The sequence below is a fragment of the Schistocerca cancellata genome, chromosome 3 (assembly GCF_023864275.1).
Source record: "Schistocerca cancellata isolate TAMUIC-IGC-003103 chromosome 3, iqSchCanc2.1, whole genome shotgun sequence".
Classification (NCBI taxonomy): Eukaryota; Metazoa; Arthropoda; class Insecta; order Orthoptera; family Acrididae; genus Schistocerca; species Schistocerca cancellata.
The window spans coordinates 554266653-554285677 of record NC_064628.1 but is presented as its reverse complement, the minus strand read 5'-3'; the positions used below and the strand labels follow the sequence as shown (position 1 = coordinate 554285677).

The window sequence follows — 19025 nt, the reverse complement described above, 5'->3', positions numbered from 1 at the left end:
AAAGACAGCATATGACGACATATACTCTGATTACACCGCATGTGCTACGAGTAATGTCGACCATGCCGTGTTATGAATGCAGAGAGATGCTGAGTCGGGAGATCATATTGAACACATGTTGTAATTTGTGATCACATGTTATAAATGTGCCAAAACCAGCATTACCATGTGTGTGATCGTTCCTCCTCTTTTCCTGTACCTACACCACATTGACTGCTTAGAGCACCACAATTTCACCTGGTGGCAGAAATCGGAATTTATTTATTTTTTTTTTTTTTCAGCATACTCCGCGAGCGTTCAGCCATGTATACAGCCCTCAATGCTACACTCGGAACACCGTCAGTTTAATTATAACCACACGAGCTTTAGAAACAACTGTAAGCTTACCTTCTTGTTTTCTGTCTACTGAAAATAACAACAAAGCGGCCAGTTATAATGGCTTGTCACTCAAGAATTCCTTAGCTCAAATGACGCCTGTCCTCTTGTTCCTGTTCGTCTCATTTATCAGAAGATGGCAGTAGTAGTCCGAAGTCGTCACGTATATCACACTCTTCAAATATTTAATGCATATGATTACCCGCTGTGCACAGTTACCTAACTGTCAATGGAGTAGACTTAGAATAGTGTCTCGAGCGAAATGATTCGCAAGTGTAACGTGCTCCTTACCTTCTGTACTGAGACAGAAAGGTTCTGCTTCACTGTCTTCCTTCTCATATTTTTCTCCCTGATACCACACACTATCATTTCACTTAAAGCAATTAAAATTGTTGTTAGCGTCCCTCCATTGTAAACTGGTAAGAAAGATGCCATAGTTTCCACTCGTCTCTCAAAGTATTCGCACATACTGCACACTAATTGACATGTCCAGTTTCCTTTGTCATTTCAGTTGTTTGAACTCTGAACCCTGGATTTGCCCCTTGTTTCGTTTTTCAAGTGATATGATAGCAATGAAAAGAAACAATAGAAATAAACTAAATATTTCTAACATACAATACATTCGGGTATTATACGTCTCAATACTGAACACTGGAAAAATATTGATCTTTTCTTTTGACACTATGGCAACAATGGTGATGATTGGCACGTGATACAGGGAAACCAGGAAGAGTAATTTTAATTAGGCTACAAAATGTTAACTACTATCGTCTTTCAATAGATTTAATATTGTTGCTGATATGAATGCACAATAGAGAGAGTTATTATTTATGGATTTGTATTTCTACAGGCAGCTTCACTCGCTGTTCGCACCCTGGATCCAGCAACATATTCTCTTATGCAGCAGAACATACGGGAAGTAATTTACACTGACAAATTTCTTCAGCTGTATGCTCCTGTGTTAGAATTTGCTGCTAGAGACGCTGTGCAGGTGAGTGTGTTAATCCTGCAGTAATTTAAGATGTATTCTATTTCTGCTGTCCCGTGCTGTAATCCTCAAAGATATTGAGGTTTACCTATAGCTAACGCCGACCCTTATGAGTTTTAATATTATTCCCACCACACAGTTACACAAAAGACAAACTGGAATCTGAAAACACATTCATCAGTTACACATAAAGGACAGCTAGAGGAGGAGATTAATGTTTAGCGTCCCGTCAACAACGACCTCATTAGAGACGGAGCACAAGCTCGTAATAGAGAGAGACTAAGGAAGGAACTCGTGATGGCCGAACGTAGGTTTGAACCGTCGTCTTCACGAATGCGAGTCCAGTGCGCTAACCACTGCACCATCTCACTCGGTGGCAACTGAGATAGTTGGATATAATTCCAGTTGTGTAAAAGAGCGGGAAACATATGCGTACAAACTGGAATGGGACAAAATAGAGAAAAAAATCTGCCGAGTTCTTTTCGGAGGAAGCGTCTCCACATTTGTCTTTGGTAGTATACAGGAAACCAAACTTTGGCCTATACCGCGGGGACTAAAACTCCTCCCGAATTAGAATACAGCGTTTCACCACTGCTTCGGATCTCTCTCTCTCTCTCTCTCTCTCTGTCTCTGTCTCATTCATTCTACGTCAACATCCACCTGTACACTCTACACTCCACAATCTGTCCATTCCAGTGGTTCTGCAGTGTACTGTGCGCTGATTTGAAACTAGCTGACAGATTAAAAGTGTGCCGAAGAACTGAGCTATCCAGATACTCCTCATGACTCGCCCTAAAGTTGTGAGGGTGGTCCGTGAGTCGACCCTGGATAGCAAAGTCGTAACATTTTAAAGCGAAAGAGAAAAGTGCAGGTTCAAGTCCCTATCCGGCACTGTCCTAATCTGCCAGTCAGCGCATGCGCCCTTGCAGGGGGGGAAATGTTTCTGGAAACTAAGGCTGTCGCTAGAGGTGACAGCCTTTCGAAATCTTTACGAAAACACACACACACACACACACACACACACATATATATATATATATATATATATATATATATATATATATATATATATATATATATATATATATATATATATATATATATATATATTCTCCTGATTCAAAAATTGGCAACCGATCGTGTATAAACTAATGTTATACATAATCGTCCGTAGATTCAAATGTTATTATTTCACTACGCGATCGGCCATCAGTCATTGGAGACTGCAGACCAACACAATCGTGAAGTAGCTTTCTGAAATGGCAAAATGTGGAACGACCACACAAATCTAGTTGCGTTGATGGAAGTTACTGGACTGGGGCTTAGTGGAATACGGCTAAGGAAGCGTAATTTATGCACAGGAGATGCTCGTAAAATCGCAATTCGACCATTTCTTAAGTTTTGTTCGATTATGATCCTTACTAGTTTTGGTTAATTGAAAGCAATATGGTCGAAGAACTGAACATTTCTTCATGGTTTAGTTTGGTCAGCGTGAGAGTAACAAAGCAATGTTCAACGAAGTATAGAAGGAGATGCTATGAGGGAAGTGTCATGCGTCACAAAGAAATTTTTGGAGAAAATTCCAAGAGCCGAACTATCAAAAAGAGTCAAGAAACACCTTTCTTCCTCTTACTTGCATATTTTGTAATCACCATGCTAAAACTAGATAGATTCGGGCGAAAACAGAGGTATCGATCGTCTTCTACAGTAAGCAATTACATTATTACAACATTTACCCTCCGTCATACACTGGGAATTTGCGAAGTAAAGGTTTAAACATAAATTCATCTTCATTGACTACTTTCAGTCTCAATAGAACACAAATTATTTGTTGTTTTTCAGCTCACCCTACCGATGACGTAGTGATTCGTTAAGGAGACGCATTGTCTCGTATTACATTTATATCTACATACGCATAAATAATCCGCAAACCACCATACGAGCATGGCAGAGGGTACCCTGAACCACTACTAACCATTTTCTTTCCTGTCCCAATCACATATAGAGTGAGGGAAAACAACTCTCTCTGTCCCCACATGAGCCCCAGTTTCTCGTATGTTATTTTCGTGATCATTACGTGAAATGTGTGTTGGCGGCAGTGAGCTTCAAATGCCGATTCTGTTAAATTTTGTCGATAGTGTTGGTCGAAAAAACACATCGCCTTCGCTCCGGAGATTTCCATTTAAGTTCCCGAAGCATATCTGTAACATTTGCGTATTGTTCGAACCTACCGGTAATAGATCTAGCAGCTCGCCTCTGTTTTGCTTCGATATCTTCTTGTAATCCGTCTGGTACGGATATCAAACATTCGAGCAGTGCTCAAAAGTAGGTTGCCCTATATGCCGTCTCCTTTATAGATGCACACTTTCCTAAAATTCTCCCAATTAACAGAAGTCAACCATCTGCCTTCCCTGGTACAATCCTCACATGCTCGTTCCATTTCATATATTTAAAGGAAGTGACTGTGTCAAGCAGGACACTCCTATCGCTGTTCTATGGGTTTGTTTTTCGTAACTCATTCTCACTAACTTACATTTATCTACTTTTAGAGCTAGCTGCCAAGAGAGAGACAGACCTGTCACAGTTTCCTGTAGCGCGCTACCCTTGTCTCTGATGAACACTCGCAGTCGAGGACATAATACTGGGTTCTATTACTTAAGTCTTCGAACGTCTCACATATATGCGATCTTATTCCGTATGCTTGTACCTTTTTAAGTTCACATTGGGACACTGTGCCAAATGCTTTCTGGAAATCTAGAAACATGGAATCTGGCTGTCTGCCCTTCATCCATATCTGGCTTACTGTCATGCGGGGAAGGGCAAGCTGAGTTTCGCACGAGCGGGGTTTTCTAAAACCGTTCTGATTCGCGGACGTTACCTTTTCGGTATTCAGGAAATTTATTATATTCGAACTCGGAAAATGTTATAGAATTCTGCAGAAAACCGATGTTAAGGATACGGGTCTGTAATTTTGGGAGTTCGATCTTGTATCCGTCTTATGTAATGGAGTCACCTACGCTATTTCCCAGTCGCTTCAGTCTTTGCGCTACGCGAGAGATTCACGATAAATGTAAGCTAAGTAAGAGATCAATGCCGTGGAATACTTTTGTAAAACGAACTTGGCATTCCATCCGGACCCGGCGACTTACTTGTGTGCAGCTCTTTGGCATTTACTTTTCAGACACGCTCAGTAAACTCTACTTTCAGAATGAAGGAATTAAATACTTTAAGAATGAGGAATGAAAAATTAAATCATTTCGTTATGTAGCTAGGCAAGAAATTTATTCTTGTATGCTTATCTAAAAGGTTACCTTTTTAAGTTTATCGTAGGCGAGCTGATGTTCTGCGTACGAAAATGTAGTTCATTGTTTTCTTTCAGATGGTGAGAAAAGCATATCAGAACAACGGCGTATACCTCCAGAAACTGTTAGAATTCGCGCCGTCAGTGGTGGAACGCATGAAATCTTTTATCACCCAAAGCACCGGCGACTTCGTGGTGCTCACCCATGGAGACATTTGGGCGAGCAACCTGCTGTTCAGATATTCGTGCAGTAGTAACGGCGTGCAGGTCCCGGAAGAAGTCTGCATCGTTGATTACCAGACGTGCAGGTGAGTCACGACATATAGTACTTAATGAGGTATATAGCAGGGAGCAGGGAGTGGAAGTTTTCCGGCAAAAAGCAAGAAAAAAACTTTATTTTGCAGACAATCTTGCACAAAATCAATAAAATCTGCTCACGTTTATTGCTGTTACACTTAATACAATTACCTAAGAAACACACACATGCTACACTGGCACTAAAGAATTTACGAAACCGTACCTCATCAACCATAGAAATGGCTACAAATACTGTCCGAGGCAGCAGGTGACCCTGAGGCATAACCTGCCTCCTTGTGCACTTCTGTCCTTCCCAACCTCACAATAACGTCATCCTTCAGTGGAATTGCGGCGGCTTTTTCCACCGCCTGGCTGAGCTACAGCAACTCTCAAGCATTACACCTGCTTTCTGCATTGCCCTTCATGAAAACTGGTTCCCAGAAATGCGGACCCCTGCCCTCCAAGGCTATAGGGGATATTACAAGAACTGAAGTGACTATAATAGTGTGTCACGTGGAGTTTGTGTCTGTCCTGAAATCAGTATTCAATGAACCTTTGCCCCTTCAAACTCCTCTTGAAGCTGTGGCTGTCAGAATAAGGACAACGCAGGAAATAAATGTCTGCAATGTATATCTTCCTCCAGATGGTACAGCCCTGAACGCATTGGCTGCACTTATTAATCAAGTCCCTACTTTTGGGCGATTCCAACATTCACAACCCCTTGTGGGGTGGCACTGCGCTTACTGACAGAGGCAGAGATGTCAAAAATTTACTGTCACAACTCGACCGCTGCCTCTTAAATACAGGTGCCCCCCCAAACATTTCAGTTTGACACATGGCACATATTCGGTCATTGATCTCTTGGTTTGCTGTCCCGGCCTTTCGCCGTCTGTCCACTGGAGAGCACATGACGAGCTGTGTGGTAGTGACCACTTCCCCATGTTCCTGTCACTGCTCCAGCGTCAGGCCCACTGACGCCTACCCAGATGGACTTCAAACAAGACAGACTGTGAAGCCTTCACCTCTGCTGTCATCGTTGACTCTCCCCCACATGGTAATATCGATGTGGTGGTTCAGCAGGTAACTACAAAGAACATTTCTTCCCCAAAATCGCGATTCCTCGTTATTTAGGGTGCTCCCGGCGAAAGACAGTCCCTTGGTGGTTGCCAGAAGTCGCTGAGACAATTAAGGAGCGTCGGCGAGCTCTACAACGGCATAAGCGGCACCCTCCCCTGAAACCACAGCCTTTAAACGGCTCCGTGTCCGCACTCGCCAGCGTATCAAACGATGGAAACAGAAGTGTTAAAAGAGAAATTTCTCGATCATTGGGTGATATACGTCACTTTCCGAAGTCTGGACAAAGATCAAACGAGTTTTTGAGTACCAGACCCCAACAGGTGTTCCCAGCGTTAACGTAAATAGCTTGTTATCTGCCGATGCAAACGCGATTTCCGCGCACTTTGCTGAGCATTATGCTTGCGCCTCTGCGTCGGTAAATCATCCCTCCCCCCCCCCCCTTTCGCACTCTCAAACGGCGGATGGAAGGGGAAGTCCTCTAGTTCACTAACCGCCGAAGTGAACCCTATAACGCTCCTTTAACAGTGTGGCAGCTCTTCAGTGCCCTTGCACATTGCCCCGACACAGCTCCTGGACCAGATTGGATCCAGTCAGATAAACATCTCGCGGTTTACTACAAGCTACATCTACACGTGATCTTTAACCGTATCTGCTGCGATGGCATCTTTCCATCGTACTGGCGGGAGAGCACCTCAAACCCGGCAAAAACCCGCTTGATGTGAATAGCTATCGACCCATCAGCTTCACCAAAGCTCTTTGCAAGGTGCTGGAACGTATGGTGTGTCGACAGTTGGGTTCGATCCTGGAGTCACGTGGCCTACCGGCTCTGGGCCAGGACGGTTTCCACCTGTGTCGTTCTACCACTGATCATCTTGTGTCCCTCGAGTGTGTTATCCGAAAAGCCTTTTCCACACCTTGTTGCCGTCTTTTTTGATTTACGAAAAGCGCATGACACCACTTGGCGACATCATATCCTTGCCACATTATACGAGTGGGGTCTCCGAGGCCCGCTTCCGACTTTTATCCAGAATTTCCTGTCACTTCGTACTTCCCGTTTCCAAGTTGGTGACTCCCATAGTTCCCTCCATATCCAGGAGAGTGGGGCCCCGAAGTGCTCTGTATTGAGTGTATCTCTATTTTTAGTGGCCATTAACGGTCTAGCAGCAGGTGTAGGGCCGTCCGTCTCACCTTCTCTGTATACAGAGGACTTCTGCATTTCGTACTGCTCCACCAGTACTGGTGTTGCTGAGCGACGCCTACAGGAAGCCTTCCACATTGCGCAGTCATGGGCTCTAGCCCACGGCTTGCAGTTTTCAGCTGCGAAGTCGTGTGTTATGCACTTTCTGTCGGCGTCGTACCATTCATCCAGAACCAGAACCTTACCTTACTGACGATTCCCTCACAGTAGTGGAGACGTATCGATTTTTAGGACTGGTTTTCGACGCCCAATTGATTTGGCTTCCTCACCTTCGTCAGCTTAAGCGGAAGTGCTGGCAGTACCTCAATGCCCTCCGCTGCCTGAGCAACACCAACTGGGGTGCAGATCGCTCTACGCTGCTGCAGCTCTACAGAGCCCTTGTTCGATCCTGCCCTGACTATGGGAGTCTGGTTTATTGTTCGGTGGCGCCCTCAGCGTTGCGTTTACTGGACTCAGTGCACCACTGTGGCGTTAGACTAACGACGGGAGCTTTTAGGCCGAGTCTGGTGACTAGCGTCCTGGCGGAGGCTGGAGTCCCTCCATTGCAGGTCAGGCGTACACAACTGCTCGCTAGTTACGTTGCACAAGTTCGTAGTTCTCCTGCGCATCCGAATTACCGTCACCTTTCTCCACCGACGGCGGTTCATCTCCCGCATCGGCGGCCCAGGTCAGAGCTTACAACTGCAGTTCGCGTTCGATCTCTTCTATCTGAACTGGAGTCTTTGCCTTTACCACTTATACCCGAGATCTATTCGCGTACACCTCCATGGTGTATACCTGGGCCGCGGCTTCGCCTGGACCTTTCACATGGCCCAAAGCACTCAGTTCACCCCGCGGCTCTCCTCTATCACTTTCTCTGGATTCTTGACATGTATCGAGGCAATGAAGAGGTTTGCACCGACGGGTCGATGGCGGGTCGATGGCTGATGGTCATGTCGGCTTCGCGTGTGTCCATGGAGGACATATTGAACAGCATTCCGTGCCCGATGGCTGCAGTGCTTTCACTGCAGAGCTGATGGCTGTATCTCGTGCTCTTAAGCGCATCCGTTCATGCCCTGGGGAGTCGTTTCTTCTGTGTACTGACTCCTTGGGCAGCCTACAGGCTATCGACCAGTGCTACCCTCGCCATACTCTGGTAGCATCCATCCAGGAGTCCCTCTATGCCCTGGAACAGTCCGGTCGTTCAGTAGTGTTTGTGTGGACCCTAGGACATGTCGGGATCCCAGGAAACGAACTTGCTGACAGGCTACACGGAAATCGCTTATGGATATTGGCATTCCAATAACTGACCTGCGTTCGTTTTTACGCTGCAAGGTTTTTCGGCTTTGGGAGACGGAATGGCAGTCTCAGTACACACAACAAACTTCGTGCCATTAAGGAGACTACGAATGTGTGGCAGTCCTCCATGTGGGCCTCTTGCAGGGACCCTGTGGTCCTCGGCCGAGCCGGCCGGCGTGGCCGAGCGGTTCTAGGCGCTACAGTCTGGAACCGCGCGGCCGCTACGGTCGCAGGTTCGAATCCTGCCTCGGGCATGGATGTGTGTGATGTTCTTAGGTTAGTTAGGTTTAAGTAGTTCTAAGTTCTAGGGGACTGATGACCTCAGAGGTCAAGTCCCATAGTGCTCAGAGCCATTTGAACCATTTGATGATAAACCTTACTTCAAAGCAATCAACCTCTTAATTTCAATCGGCAACCAAGGTGGGACTGGATCCCAACCCGTCCCATTTGACAATATTATTTTGACTAAAACCCTAGTGACAGTTGACTGTTAGTATTTTCAAAGTTAGACTGATTGTCAGTTATTAAGACCGCTCTGAAGGAACGTCTTAAAACATTACTTGTGAACACTTAGTACAAGCGAACTCATTCGGCGGAACCACAATATCCAGATGAAATATACTAATAATGGCCCTGTCTTCAAACACAGAAACTAACATCTTAGTACAATAGGCGATTCAGATTATGACTAATAACTGAAAAATGCAATTACAGTCAAAAACTTTAACCGGTTAACATCTAAATCTAACCACAAGGTGCCTCCTTTGTCTAACGGCAACTTGTGCCTTAGTACAAATGTTCTGGCTGTATTTACGACCATGAGTGATTCATTATAACATTAATGATAGAGTTCAACCAGCAAGAAAAGGCAATATAATAGCGGGACAAATTTTCAAACAAGTAGTGTCTTAGTACAATACTATGGCCTATATTTACGACCAAAAAGCCGACCGAGTAAAACTCTGAGGGTCGGGTACAAACCAGAAAATAATATAGACAGGTAGACAATGATACAAATTGCCACCACTATTACAGAACGTTACTGCCATTTATCAACTAACGGTTCCAAGGATCCACAGTGCATCGCATCGGTTACTGAGTGGTGCCAATGAAAGCCAGGTAGGCGAGGGAAGCCAAGTCACGAATGGTCATCCGACACGAATGTTGCCAACCAACCGACGGAATGTCAGCCTGCTGCTTGTGGTCGACGCTGACCCCTATGAAGTACTCAGATATCTTCGCTCTGTGCAGGCCCTCGTCGCGTAGCTCGTAGCTTCGGCCTCTCGGACCTCGTCACCATCTCTTGTCGCATCGGCAAGCAAAGCCCTTATAAGGACACAACTCATTGATACCAACTCTTCCTCATAGATGTTGGCAATGGGGCGCGGCAAGAGGGATAGTCGATACTACACCTGACCCAGTGGCGCTAGACAGAACAATCTACTAACTCAATGGCGCCACAGGTCACTCGGGTGCCATTACCTTTCCGAAAGCCGAAGCGTTCCTCTTCTAACAATTCCTCAATATTCATTTCCATTCTTCTGCGTATTAATCTTGTCGGAAGCTTGTGTGCAAGAGACTCTAAGCTGATTGTACTTGTCTGCTCTTGCTATCTTCGGAATTTCGCGGGTGATACGTTTCCTGAAGTCTAATTGTATGTGTCTAGACTCATAATCTACACGCGAAATTGAGTAGTCATTTGGTGGCGACATCCCCTCAATGCTTTTTAGAAATTTCGACGGAACTTAATCTACCTCTTTTGCCTTACTTGATCGCAAGTCTCCAAAGCTCTGTTCACCTCTGGCTCTAATACTGGATCACTTACGTTCTCCATAACGACTCTCATTTCTCCTTTCATGTCATCAAAAAATTTCTCCCCTCGTAGAGGTTTTCAATGCACTCTTCACATCCATCTGCCTTTCCACTGCGTTTACAGTTGAATTCTGCTCGTACTCTGAATGTTCACGTCTTTCTTTTAATTTCACGAAATATTATTTCGACTTTTTTTGTTTATACGATGACTCAGTCCTATCTACTACTGTTATTTTTTAGATTTCTTCCTTTTTCCGCAGCCATTTCGCTTTGGCTTTCCCGCAGTTCGTATTTATTTTGCAAATTACGGCGTTCCTGCCTTTTTCTGGGCAATATTTTACTGTCTTCTTTCATTAGTTGAAGTATTTCTTCCGCTACACAAATCATCTTAGAAATTATCATACTTTTACCTCCATTAGTCTGTCCAACTTCTATCATTGCTCTTTTTAGACATGAGCATTTCACTTCAGCTGAACTGTCTAATGTGGTATCTACTATCACAGTGTCTACAGTCATAGAGAACTTCACTCACATTCTTCAGTATTTCATTATCCCACTTATCTGCACATTTATTCTTCTGGACGATTCTTTTTAATTTAAGTCTGTTCTTCATCATCACTAAATTTCTATCTGAGTCTTCATCTGCTGTTGGGTGTGCCTTACAATTCAATGTCTTAGTTCCTAATGTCTGACCATGATGCAATCCAGCTGACACGTACCTGTATCTCTGGACCTTTTCCAAGTGTACCTCCTTTTCAGGTCATTTTTGAACCGTGTATTTATCACTAGCTAAAAATTACTGTAGAACTTGGCCTTTCTCTTGTCATTCCTTCTTTCAGGCCCATATCCTCCCGTAATTCATTCCCTTACTATAGCGTTCCAAACGTCCATGATTAATAGATTTCATTTCCCTTTACACACTGAATATCTTGTTCAGTATCGTCACATTTTTTCTTCCTCTCCTCATCTTCTACTTTTGATGTCATTTGTACCTGAAGTATTGTTGTTGGCCTTGGTTTACTTTAGATTCTGGTAAGAACAACCCTGCCACTGAATTATTCGCAGTAAGTATTGCCCTATCTTCCAATTTTTAACGAATCCACTCCCGTAATACCATTTAATGCTGCTGTTGATATTACCCTATAATTGAATGAACTGAAGTCTTTATCCTCCTTCAATTTCACTTCCCTAACCCCCCTGTAACTGGATTGAGTCTTTCGATTTCTCTTTTCAAATTTTCTGGCTTCACAACCACTGTCAAACTTTCAAAATTACAGGCTTTGTCCCCATTTCTCTTTCACTGCTAATTCAAACGTTTTCTCACTTACATAAACAGTATAGATTACAAAACTATCAGCACATATTTTTGTGTTCATAGACATATCTTTGTAAACAACATAAATTAAGTTCAACTTCTTCTTTCATAAGATGTTTCTGAGCTGCGTTGAAAAATTATTTGAACTAGTTTTGAATATAGATCAGAGAAATCAAACGGCGGATTCGCTGGAATTGCCACAGAATATACGTTGTGAAACAAAAGCGTTCAGTATTGCACAAGATAATAATTTAGTCTTCATTTTATTCTCATACGGAGTATCAAAACATTTTCTGTCTATTTCCTTAGTCATTTAAGAAGACGCTTTTCCCAACTGCCTGATTCAATCAGATAGGAGTTACTGGTTTGAATGTGAACCGTTCATCACAATGTCAGGTATTACCTCATTCAAGAGCCATATGCAGATATTATGCGCCGACGGTCTATGTTTGCCTCCTAGCTAAGATTTGAGACTCTAATGTTCAAGTGACAAAAGGTCATTAAATTCCTCTGTTAGTGTCCTTCAGTTTAGGAAGAAAAATAATAATGACCAAAAAGAAAGCCAAAGGCACTGTGTTTAGAATGCACCAAAAACTCCAATGAAGCCGCAGAGCTTGGTCGATGCTTTTTTTTTATTAATTGCTGTTCACGTGATTCAGAGCTTTTTCTGAGCCAATTCCAAATGACACAAGTTTTCTTGCACAGATGTATGTGCCGCTTTTGTTTCGAAGTCACGAAGCCACAAAATTAAAGTATTATTGCAAATTAAAATTCTATTGAGAAACGAGAAGCACCTTCTGAAAATAATATTCCTCTTTCAATTGTAAATTATTAGTGGAATCAAAAGATTTTTTTCTAAAATACTTGTATAAGGTCTTCCGAAAATCAAAATCTAACAGTTTTCTATCTAAATTGTTTTAAATTTTATGTGTTATGCCTGGGATTGTACCTGACTCAGTTAAAGGCATATTTTGTAAAATAATGATACACTGACCATTCACAAATCCTCAAAAGGTTCTTAACGCTTACGAATGTGAGTAAATCTTCCAAACGTGACAAGCATGGGTTTTTTCCATCGAGCCACATGGAATTTTAACAAGGCAGTGCTAAGAAACCTCGTTGGTTGTAGTGTCTTGAACAAATGAAAGATAGGCATTCTTATCCGGAAACGTCATACGACGACGCCAGAAAGCGTTCCAGGGGCCAACGTCTCCAGCTATGTAATTATTCTCTGCCTCAAACTTGAGTCTGTACGCTCCACACTGCTGCTGTCACTCGTGGACACGTTGTCTGCCATCGTGCATGCATAATGGCGTCAGGCTAATTACGAGTAATTCCGTTTACTGCCCATCAGCGTACAAGCTCACATTAGCTGCTGAAGGGAATGCCTGGCGGCAGACGTTAGACGGTGTAATATCTGTAGAGTCGTTGGATGATGCTTCGCGACCTGGGTTGCTATCCTCAATTTGTTTCTTAAGGCTTCATAATACTCGAAGTTTTGAGTTAAATTTTGTTACACCCTGCATACAATAGCTTATGAAACGTATCTACGTACAGCTTACTAAACGTAGCTGATGATGTAAGTAAAACTAAGGTGGCTCCAAGGCGTCAGAGGGCTGATCACTTGCAATTCCCATGAGATCATTGGAATGACATTGTGCGCTTAATAGGAATTACCGGTTTCGATATGTCATCCTTGGATCCACAGATGTAGTTACAGTGAACTGCAGCTCATCAGCAGGACGAGGTGCGTTCCGCATTAATTAGATGTGTGAATCTGAGGATGACTTATCGAAACCGATAATACAAATAAAACTTAAGCCAACGCTTTATCCATTATAATCTGTGGTACTGATTGACTCATTCAGTTCACGGTTCCAGCTGCAGATTACTATCTACGGGTTTCCAGTGGCAACAAAGATCTGATTCTCAGTATTTCATATAATTATTAACTGAATTTAAAAATTTAAAATGCTGTCATAATATGCCCATTAAGAGGTATAGCCTTACGTTAAAGGTTTAACAAAAATCAAGTATTAAAATTAGAAACTGCAAATGTCTTCAGGCAGTGTACCTCCCGCCGCTCAAATTATCCAGACTCTACTTGCCCATTATTTGAGAATGAGCGCTTTAACGACTTTCAACAAACTTTAAATATAATTTCAAACTTTTTCTCACTGACACGTAAAACTTGAGCTCCATTCACAACACAGTTTTCAGACAGTGTTCACATGTAGCACTGAATGTACCTGCAAACTTATATCATTGTACGACATATAGTTCAGGTTCTATGGTGTCATAAACTATGTGATGAGTAAAAAATTGCTTTTGCTTAAGACACAGTTCTCACAGAAGCGAAACAATATGCTATAAGACACGTTGTGATCATGATCGTGCTACGTGACGATTATCCTTGGGACTATCACGTTCCCACAAGATCGACAGAACAAACAAAAAGACACAGCGGACGGCAGCAGGTGGTCTGTCGCGGCCAGGCTCACTGCGGACAATTTTCAAATACGTTATAAGATGAAATAACATCACCTCGTTGGTAGTTGATGGCTGCAGACACAACATCGCTTTTACAATATTCTGCAGAAGCTGATCCACAGATTTTGGCCACTGATGGGATCGTGCATACGTTTGTAGGTCACCCTATCACTGTCAGATAAGACTTGGAGAGGATGCACTGAGTCATCTAAACTGGGTGCAGTACTGTAAAATATGCCGTCTGGGGTGGCCGAGCGGTTCTAGGCGCTACAGTCTGGAAACGCGCGACCACTACGGTCGCAGGTTCGAATCCTGCCTCGGGCATAGTATTTCATTTTATTACGTAAGTGAACGGCTGAAGTCCCGCAGACTGTGAGTCACAAGGGAAAACACACAAAATTCCTAATATGTCTCGTCTTTGTTTCAGACTGAAAAAGAGGTATGGCTCTTCTTCCTGCGTCAAAAATAATTCCGCTGGGTTAGCCTAAATTTGGTACACAGCATTTTACACCCTAAAATGCACCAAACGTAAACTGACGAGCAAGCTTTTACTGCAAGTTTTCCGAATCATGCGCCGTGTTTTAATTTCGAAATGTCACAATAACTGTGGGTAACAGAGGAAAGAAAGTGTTCATTATCAAGCTGTAATATCTGAGTATAAAATTAAAAAGATTTTTTTTTTTTACCGAATAGTTGTCTCAAACTCGAATGAGACGGATTGCATATTGGAAAACACGTGTGAACCCCAAAACAGTGGTTTTCAAATTTTTGCGTGAAAAGTAAGTTATACTAGAAACAAACTATAGACACAGATACGCCATTGCTTCAACTATATAAAACAATTATTTTTGAGGCACGTCAAATGAATTGAAATTTCTCGCCCGTGTATAAGAGTCCGTCAACGGGACTATGGAATGAGTCCATTCAGACGTAATCACCACACGTACTAAGACAATTATCCTACTGAGAGACGAGACGATCAATTGATCAACTGCAGTTTCACAGAACGCAGTCGGCTGCTGACAGATCGACAACTGCACCCACTGTTGGTCTACCTCATCGAACTGAAACAGACGCTCATGCATCTCTTTCTTCAGCTTGCCGAAGATATGAAAATCATACGGTGGAAGACCCGGGCTGTATGGAGGATATTGCAGTGTTTCCTAATCTTCATTTTATTGGCAGTATGGGGGCGGGCGCTATCGTACAACAGGATAATTCGGTCAGACAGCATTGTTCGGCGTTTTCACATTATGCAGCATTGCTGCGCTTCAGCAATTTTGTAAGGAAACTGTGCAACATCCTCTGTACAGCCGGGAGCTTTCACCGTGTGGTCTTCAAAGTTATGGAAAACTGAAGGAAGAGAAGCGTGGACATCGATTCAGTCGTGTGGGGAAGTGCAAGAGTGGGTGCAGATGTGGACCCATCAGCGGCCGACTGCGTTCTATGGAACAGGAACTGATCGTCTTGCCTCCCATTGGACAAATGTCTTAGGCACTTTCGATTGGATCCATTCTTGTCGTGGCGGTTTTTCAGTTTTCATTCGACTGTCCATTATATCTTACAGATGTATGGAGGAACAAGCAGTCCGTGTTGCGCTAGGCGCTATAGCAGAGAACCGTTTCACTGTTACATGGCTGTCATCCCAATGTGAATCGGTGAAGTCGCTCCAACGATGTTTCTACGAACGCTTCAATGCGGGCTGTTTCTATGGCATATCACAAGTCGCTTTGCGTTTCGTATTGCATGTGGTATCACTCCAGTGACAACCAGGCCTAATTTCAAACATTTTTTTCACTTCCGTGCTTAATGTCAAATAAGAGGGTTGGAACTTCGATAGTGACAACTATTTATTTACAGCTCGTACAAAACAGAAAAGTGTTTCAAAGTAGTCACCAGCATTATGTATAAACCGGTGTCAGCGACGTGGAAGTGGATACTCTTAGCAGTGCCATTTGTGTTGACAGTTCGAGCGGCGCGGTCTATTGCCCGAAGAATTTGTAGCTGAAGCGAATGACGTGAGTTGTTCCCTTCAGTTTAGAAATAGAGTTGAATTCACGAGGGCTTAAGTCAGGGGACTGCAGTAGGTGGTAAAGCACTTAGCAGCCCCATCAGTCAAACAAATCAGTAACAGCTTGTGCAGTACGTGGTTGGGCATTGTACTGCAAAATGATGGTCAGGTCCTGCAGAAAGTGTCATCACTTCGGTCGTGTTCCAAAATTGAACAGCATAGACACAGAATGATGACACTTTCTTCAGGACCTGACCATCATTTTGTAGAACAACGCTCAAGCACATACAGTGCAAGCTGTTACTGATTTGACTGATGGGGCTGCTAAGTGCTATACCACCTGCTGCAGTCCCCTGACAAGCCCTCGTGAATTCAACTCGATTTCTAAACTGAAGGAAACACCTCACGCCATTCGCTTCAGAACTGCTACAAATTCGTCGGACAATAGACCACACCGCTCGAACTGTCAACACAAGTGGCACTGCTAAGAGTCTCCTACGACTTCCACATCGCTGGCAATGGGCTATACACAATGCTGGTGACTACTTTGAAGGTCAGTAAATCTTTGAAACACGTATCTATTTTGTACGAGCTGTAAATAAATAGTTCCAACAGTCGTATTTAACACATTAGCTCATTTGTGAAGTACTCAGACGTTTGAAGCTTTTTATTATTTTTTGTAACATGGGAGTTGGATTTTTTAAGGAACCGGGGATTACTGGTGGTATTACACCAGTGGTTACCAACCTTATTTAGACCATTACCCGCGCTTTTTTTTCTGCACCTGACTAAACTGTACACTCTTTCGAACACTTATTTTTAAAATGATAAAAGATGATGATCTTTTGTGTGTGTGTGTGTGTGTGTGTGTCTGTGTCTGTGTGTCTGTGTCCCACAACTTCTCTTCAGAAAAGAAAGCTAACTATCGGCAGTGAAGGTCTGTTCGTAAATCACTTCACTGCTGCAGTCCTTGTAGCCCTTACGTAGTTACTGCTGTGTCGTGCTGTCAATTAATTCATTTATCTGTTTCGAAGCGAGTATCGCTTCAGGCAAATGCCGGGATCATTCCTTTGAAAGGGCACCGCTGATTTCCTTCCCTAATCCGAGCTCTGTCTCTAAAGACCTCGTTGTCGAAGGGACGTTAAACAGTAATTTCCACCTTCTCCTCCTCCTCCTCCTCCTTGAAGCGAGTAATGAAGGTATTTCTGGACTATTGCAAGTACTATCTACAACTTGGAGAAGACATTTTCTTGAGATATGCAGCATTTGTTACATATAAGCCTCATTGTTTTCATCAGCCATGTATGGGACGAAAAGCACCATATACAGGGTGAAAAGTATTTAAACCGACAAACTCTGAGAGGTTGTAGGGGACATTATAACAAATATTTGTCCCTAATGTCATTTTTTCCTATGAGGAGTATTTAAACTGGTAGAGGAAGATTTCTCTGGCGGCAAATTAATTAAACCAACAAACACTTTTCCATTTTTATGACCAAGAGACAACACATTAACACAACCCAATTTCAATTACAGTAGATTTTCAAAAATGTCTCCATTGACACGTAAACAAAGGTTACACCGCCGGATCATGTTCTGTCTGACACGGGCAAAAACCCCAGGAGTATCCTGAATTGTTCCTGCTGCTGCTGCTGCTGCTACTACTACTACTACTACTACTATCCGGGCAACTAGATCCTCTTTTGATGCAACAGGAGTTGTGTAAACAAGGTTGCGCATCTCTTCCCACACAGTCCAGAGAGGACATATCTGGGGATCGAGCAGGCCATGGTACAGGAGCACCTCTGCCAATCTATGTTTCTGGGAACCGTCTGGCCAAGAATCGTGGCACACGACGACTGAAATGTGCCGGCGCCCTGTCATGTTGGAACCACATGCGTTGTCTTGTAGGGAGCGGGACGTCTTCCAGCAATTCTGGCAATGCTCTGGTGAAGAAATTTTAATAGTGCCTGCAATTTAATGGGCTAGGTAGCAGATACGGCCCAATTAAACAGTCCCCAACAACACCGACCCACACATTAACGCAGATGGCTCTGAGCACTATGGGACTTAACTGCTGTCGTCATCAATCCCATTAACGCAGAACCGCACTTGATGAGCGCTTGTAACTGTGGCATATGAGATATACTGACTCCAAACATGAGAATTGCGCATGAAGAAGACTCCATCACGCTCGAACGTTGCTTCATCGGTAAACAACACAGACACTGGAAAAGTAGGATGCATTTCACACTGTTCCAGGTACCACAGCAAAAAATGTGCTCTGGGTGGATAATCAACTGGTTCCAGGTTGTGGACGCGATCTAAGTGAAATGGACGTAACAATTGCTCTCGAAGGACTGTTCTTACATTCGTCTGATTCGTCTCGATGTTACGTGAAATTGCACGAGTGCTGATTGCAGGATCCCGCTCCACATGCTGCAAGACACCTTCCTCAAATTGCAGCGTTCTTACTGTGCGACGGCGTCCCTGTCCAGGTAATCTGCTAAATGACCCAGTCTCAAGAAGACGTTGGTACACAGCAGCAAAGGTCGTATGATGCGGGATACGGCGATTAGGATAATGTTGTTGATAAACCCGCTGTGCAGCTCGTCCGTTGTGGTGCGCTACGTCGTACGCACCAACCATATCAGTGTACTCGCTCCAGCTGTACCGCTCCATTAGAGACAATGCACTACTACACTGGTGGACAGCAGTTGCCTACAACTGAAGATCGTAATATGGCCTCTAACGACTGAAGGCCGTAATACGGCCTCCACCGGTTTAAATAATCTTCATAGGAAAAAATGACATTAGGGAAAAATAGGACAATAGATTAGGGAAAAATAGGACAACCTCCCAGAGTTTGTCGGTTTAAATACT

At 43.4% G+C, this 19025-nt stretch overlaps 1 protein-coding gene across 1 annotated transcript in view; it reads left to right on the top strand.

Annotated features, from left to right (window-relative positions):
- The window catches only part of LOC126176426 (uncharacterized), a 104877-nt gene that overhangs the window by 58703 nt on the left and 27149 nt on the right, over positions 1-19025 (top strand). The window contains exons 3-4 of the mRNA XM_049923583.1: positions 1226-1366; positions 4743-4972. Of these exons, the coding sequence (XP_049779540.1) occupies positions 1226-1366; positions 4743-4972 (371 nt within the window). The remainder of the gene's footprint in view (positions 1-1225; positions 1367-4742; positions 4973-19025) is intronic.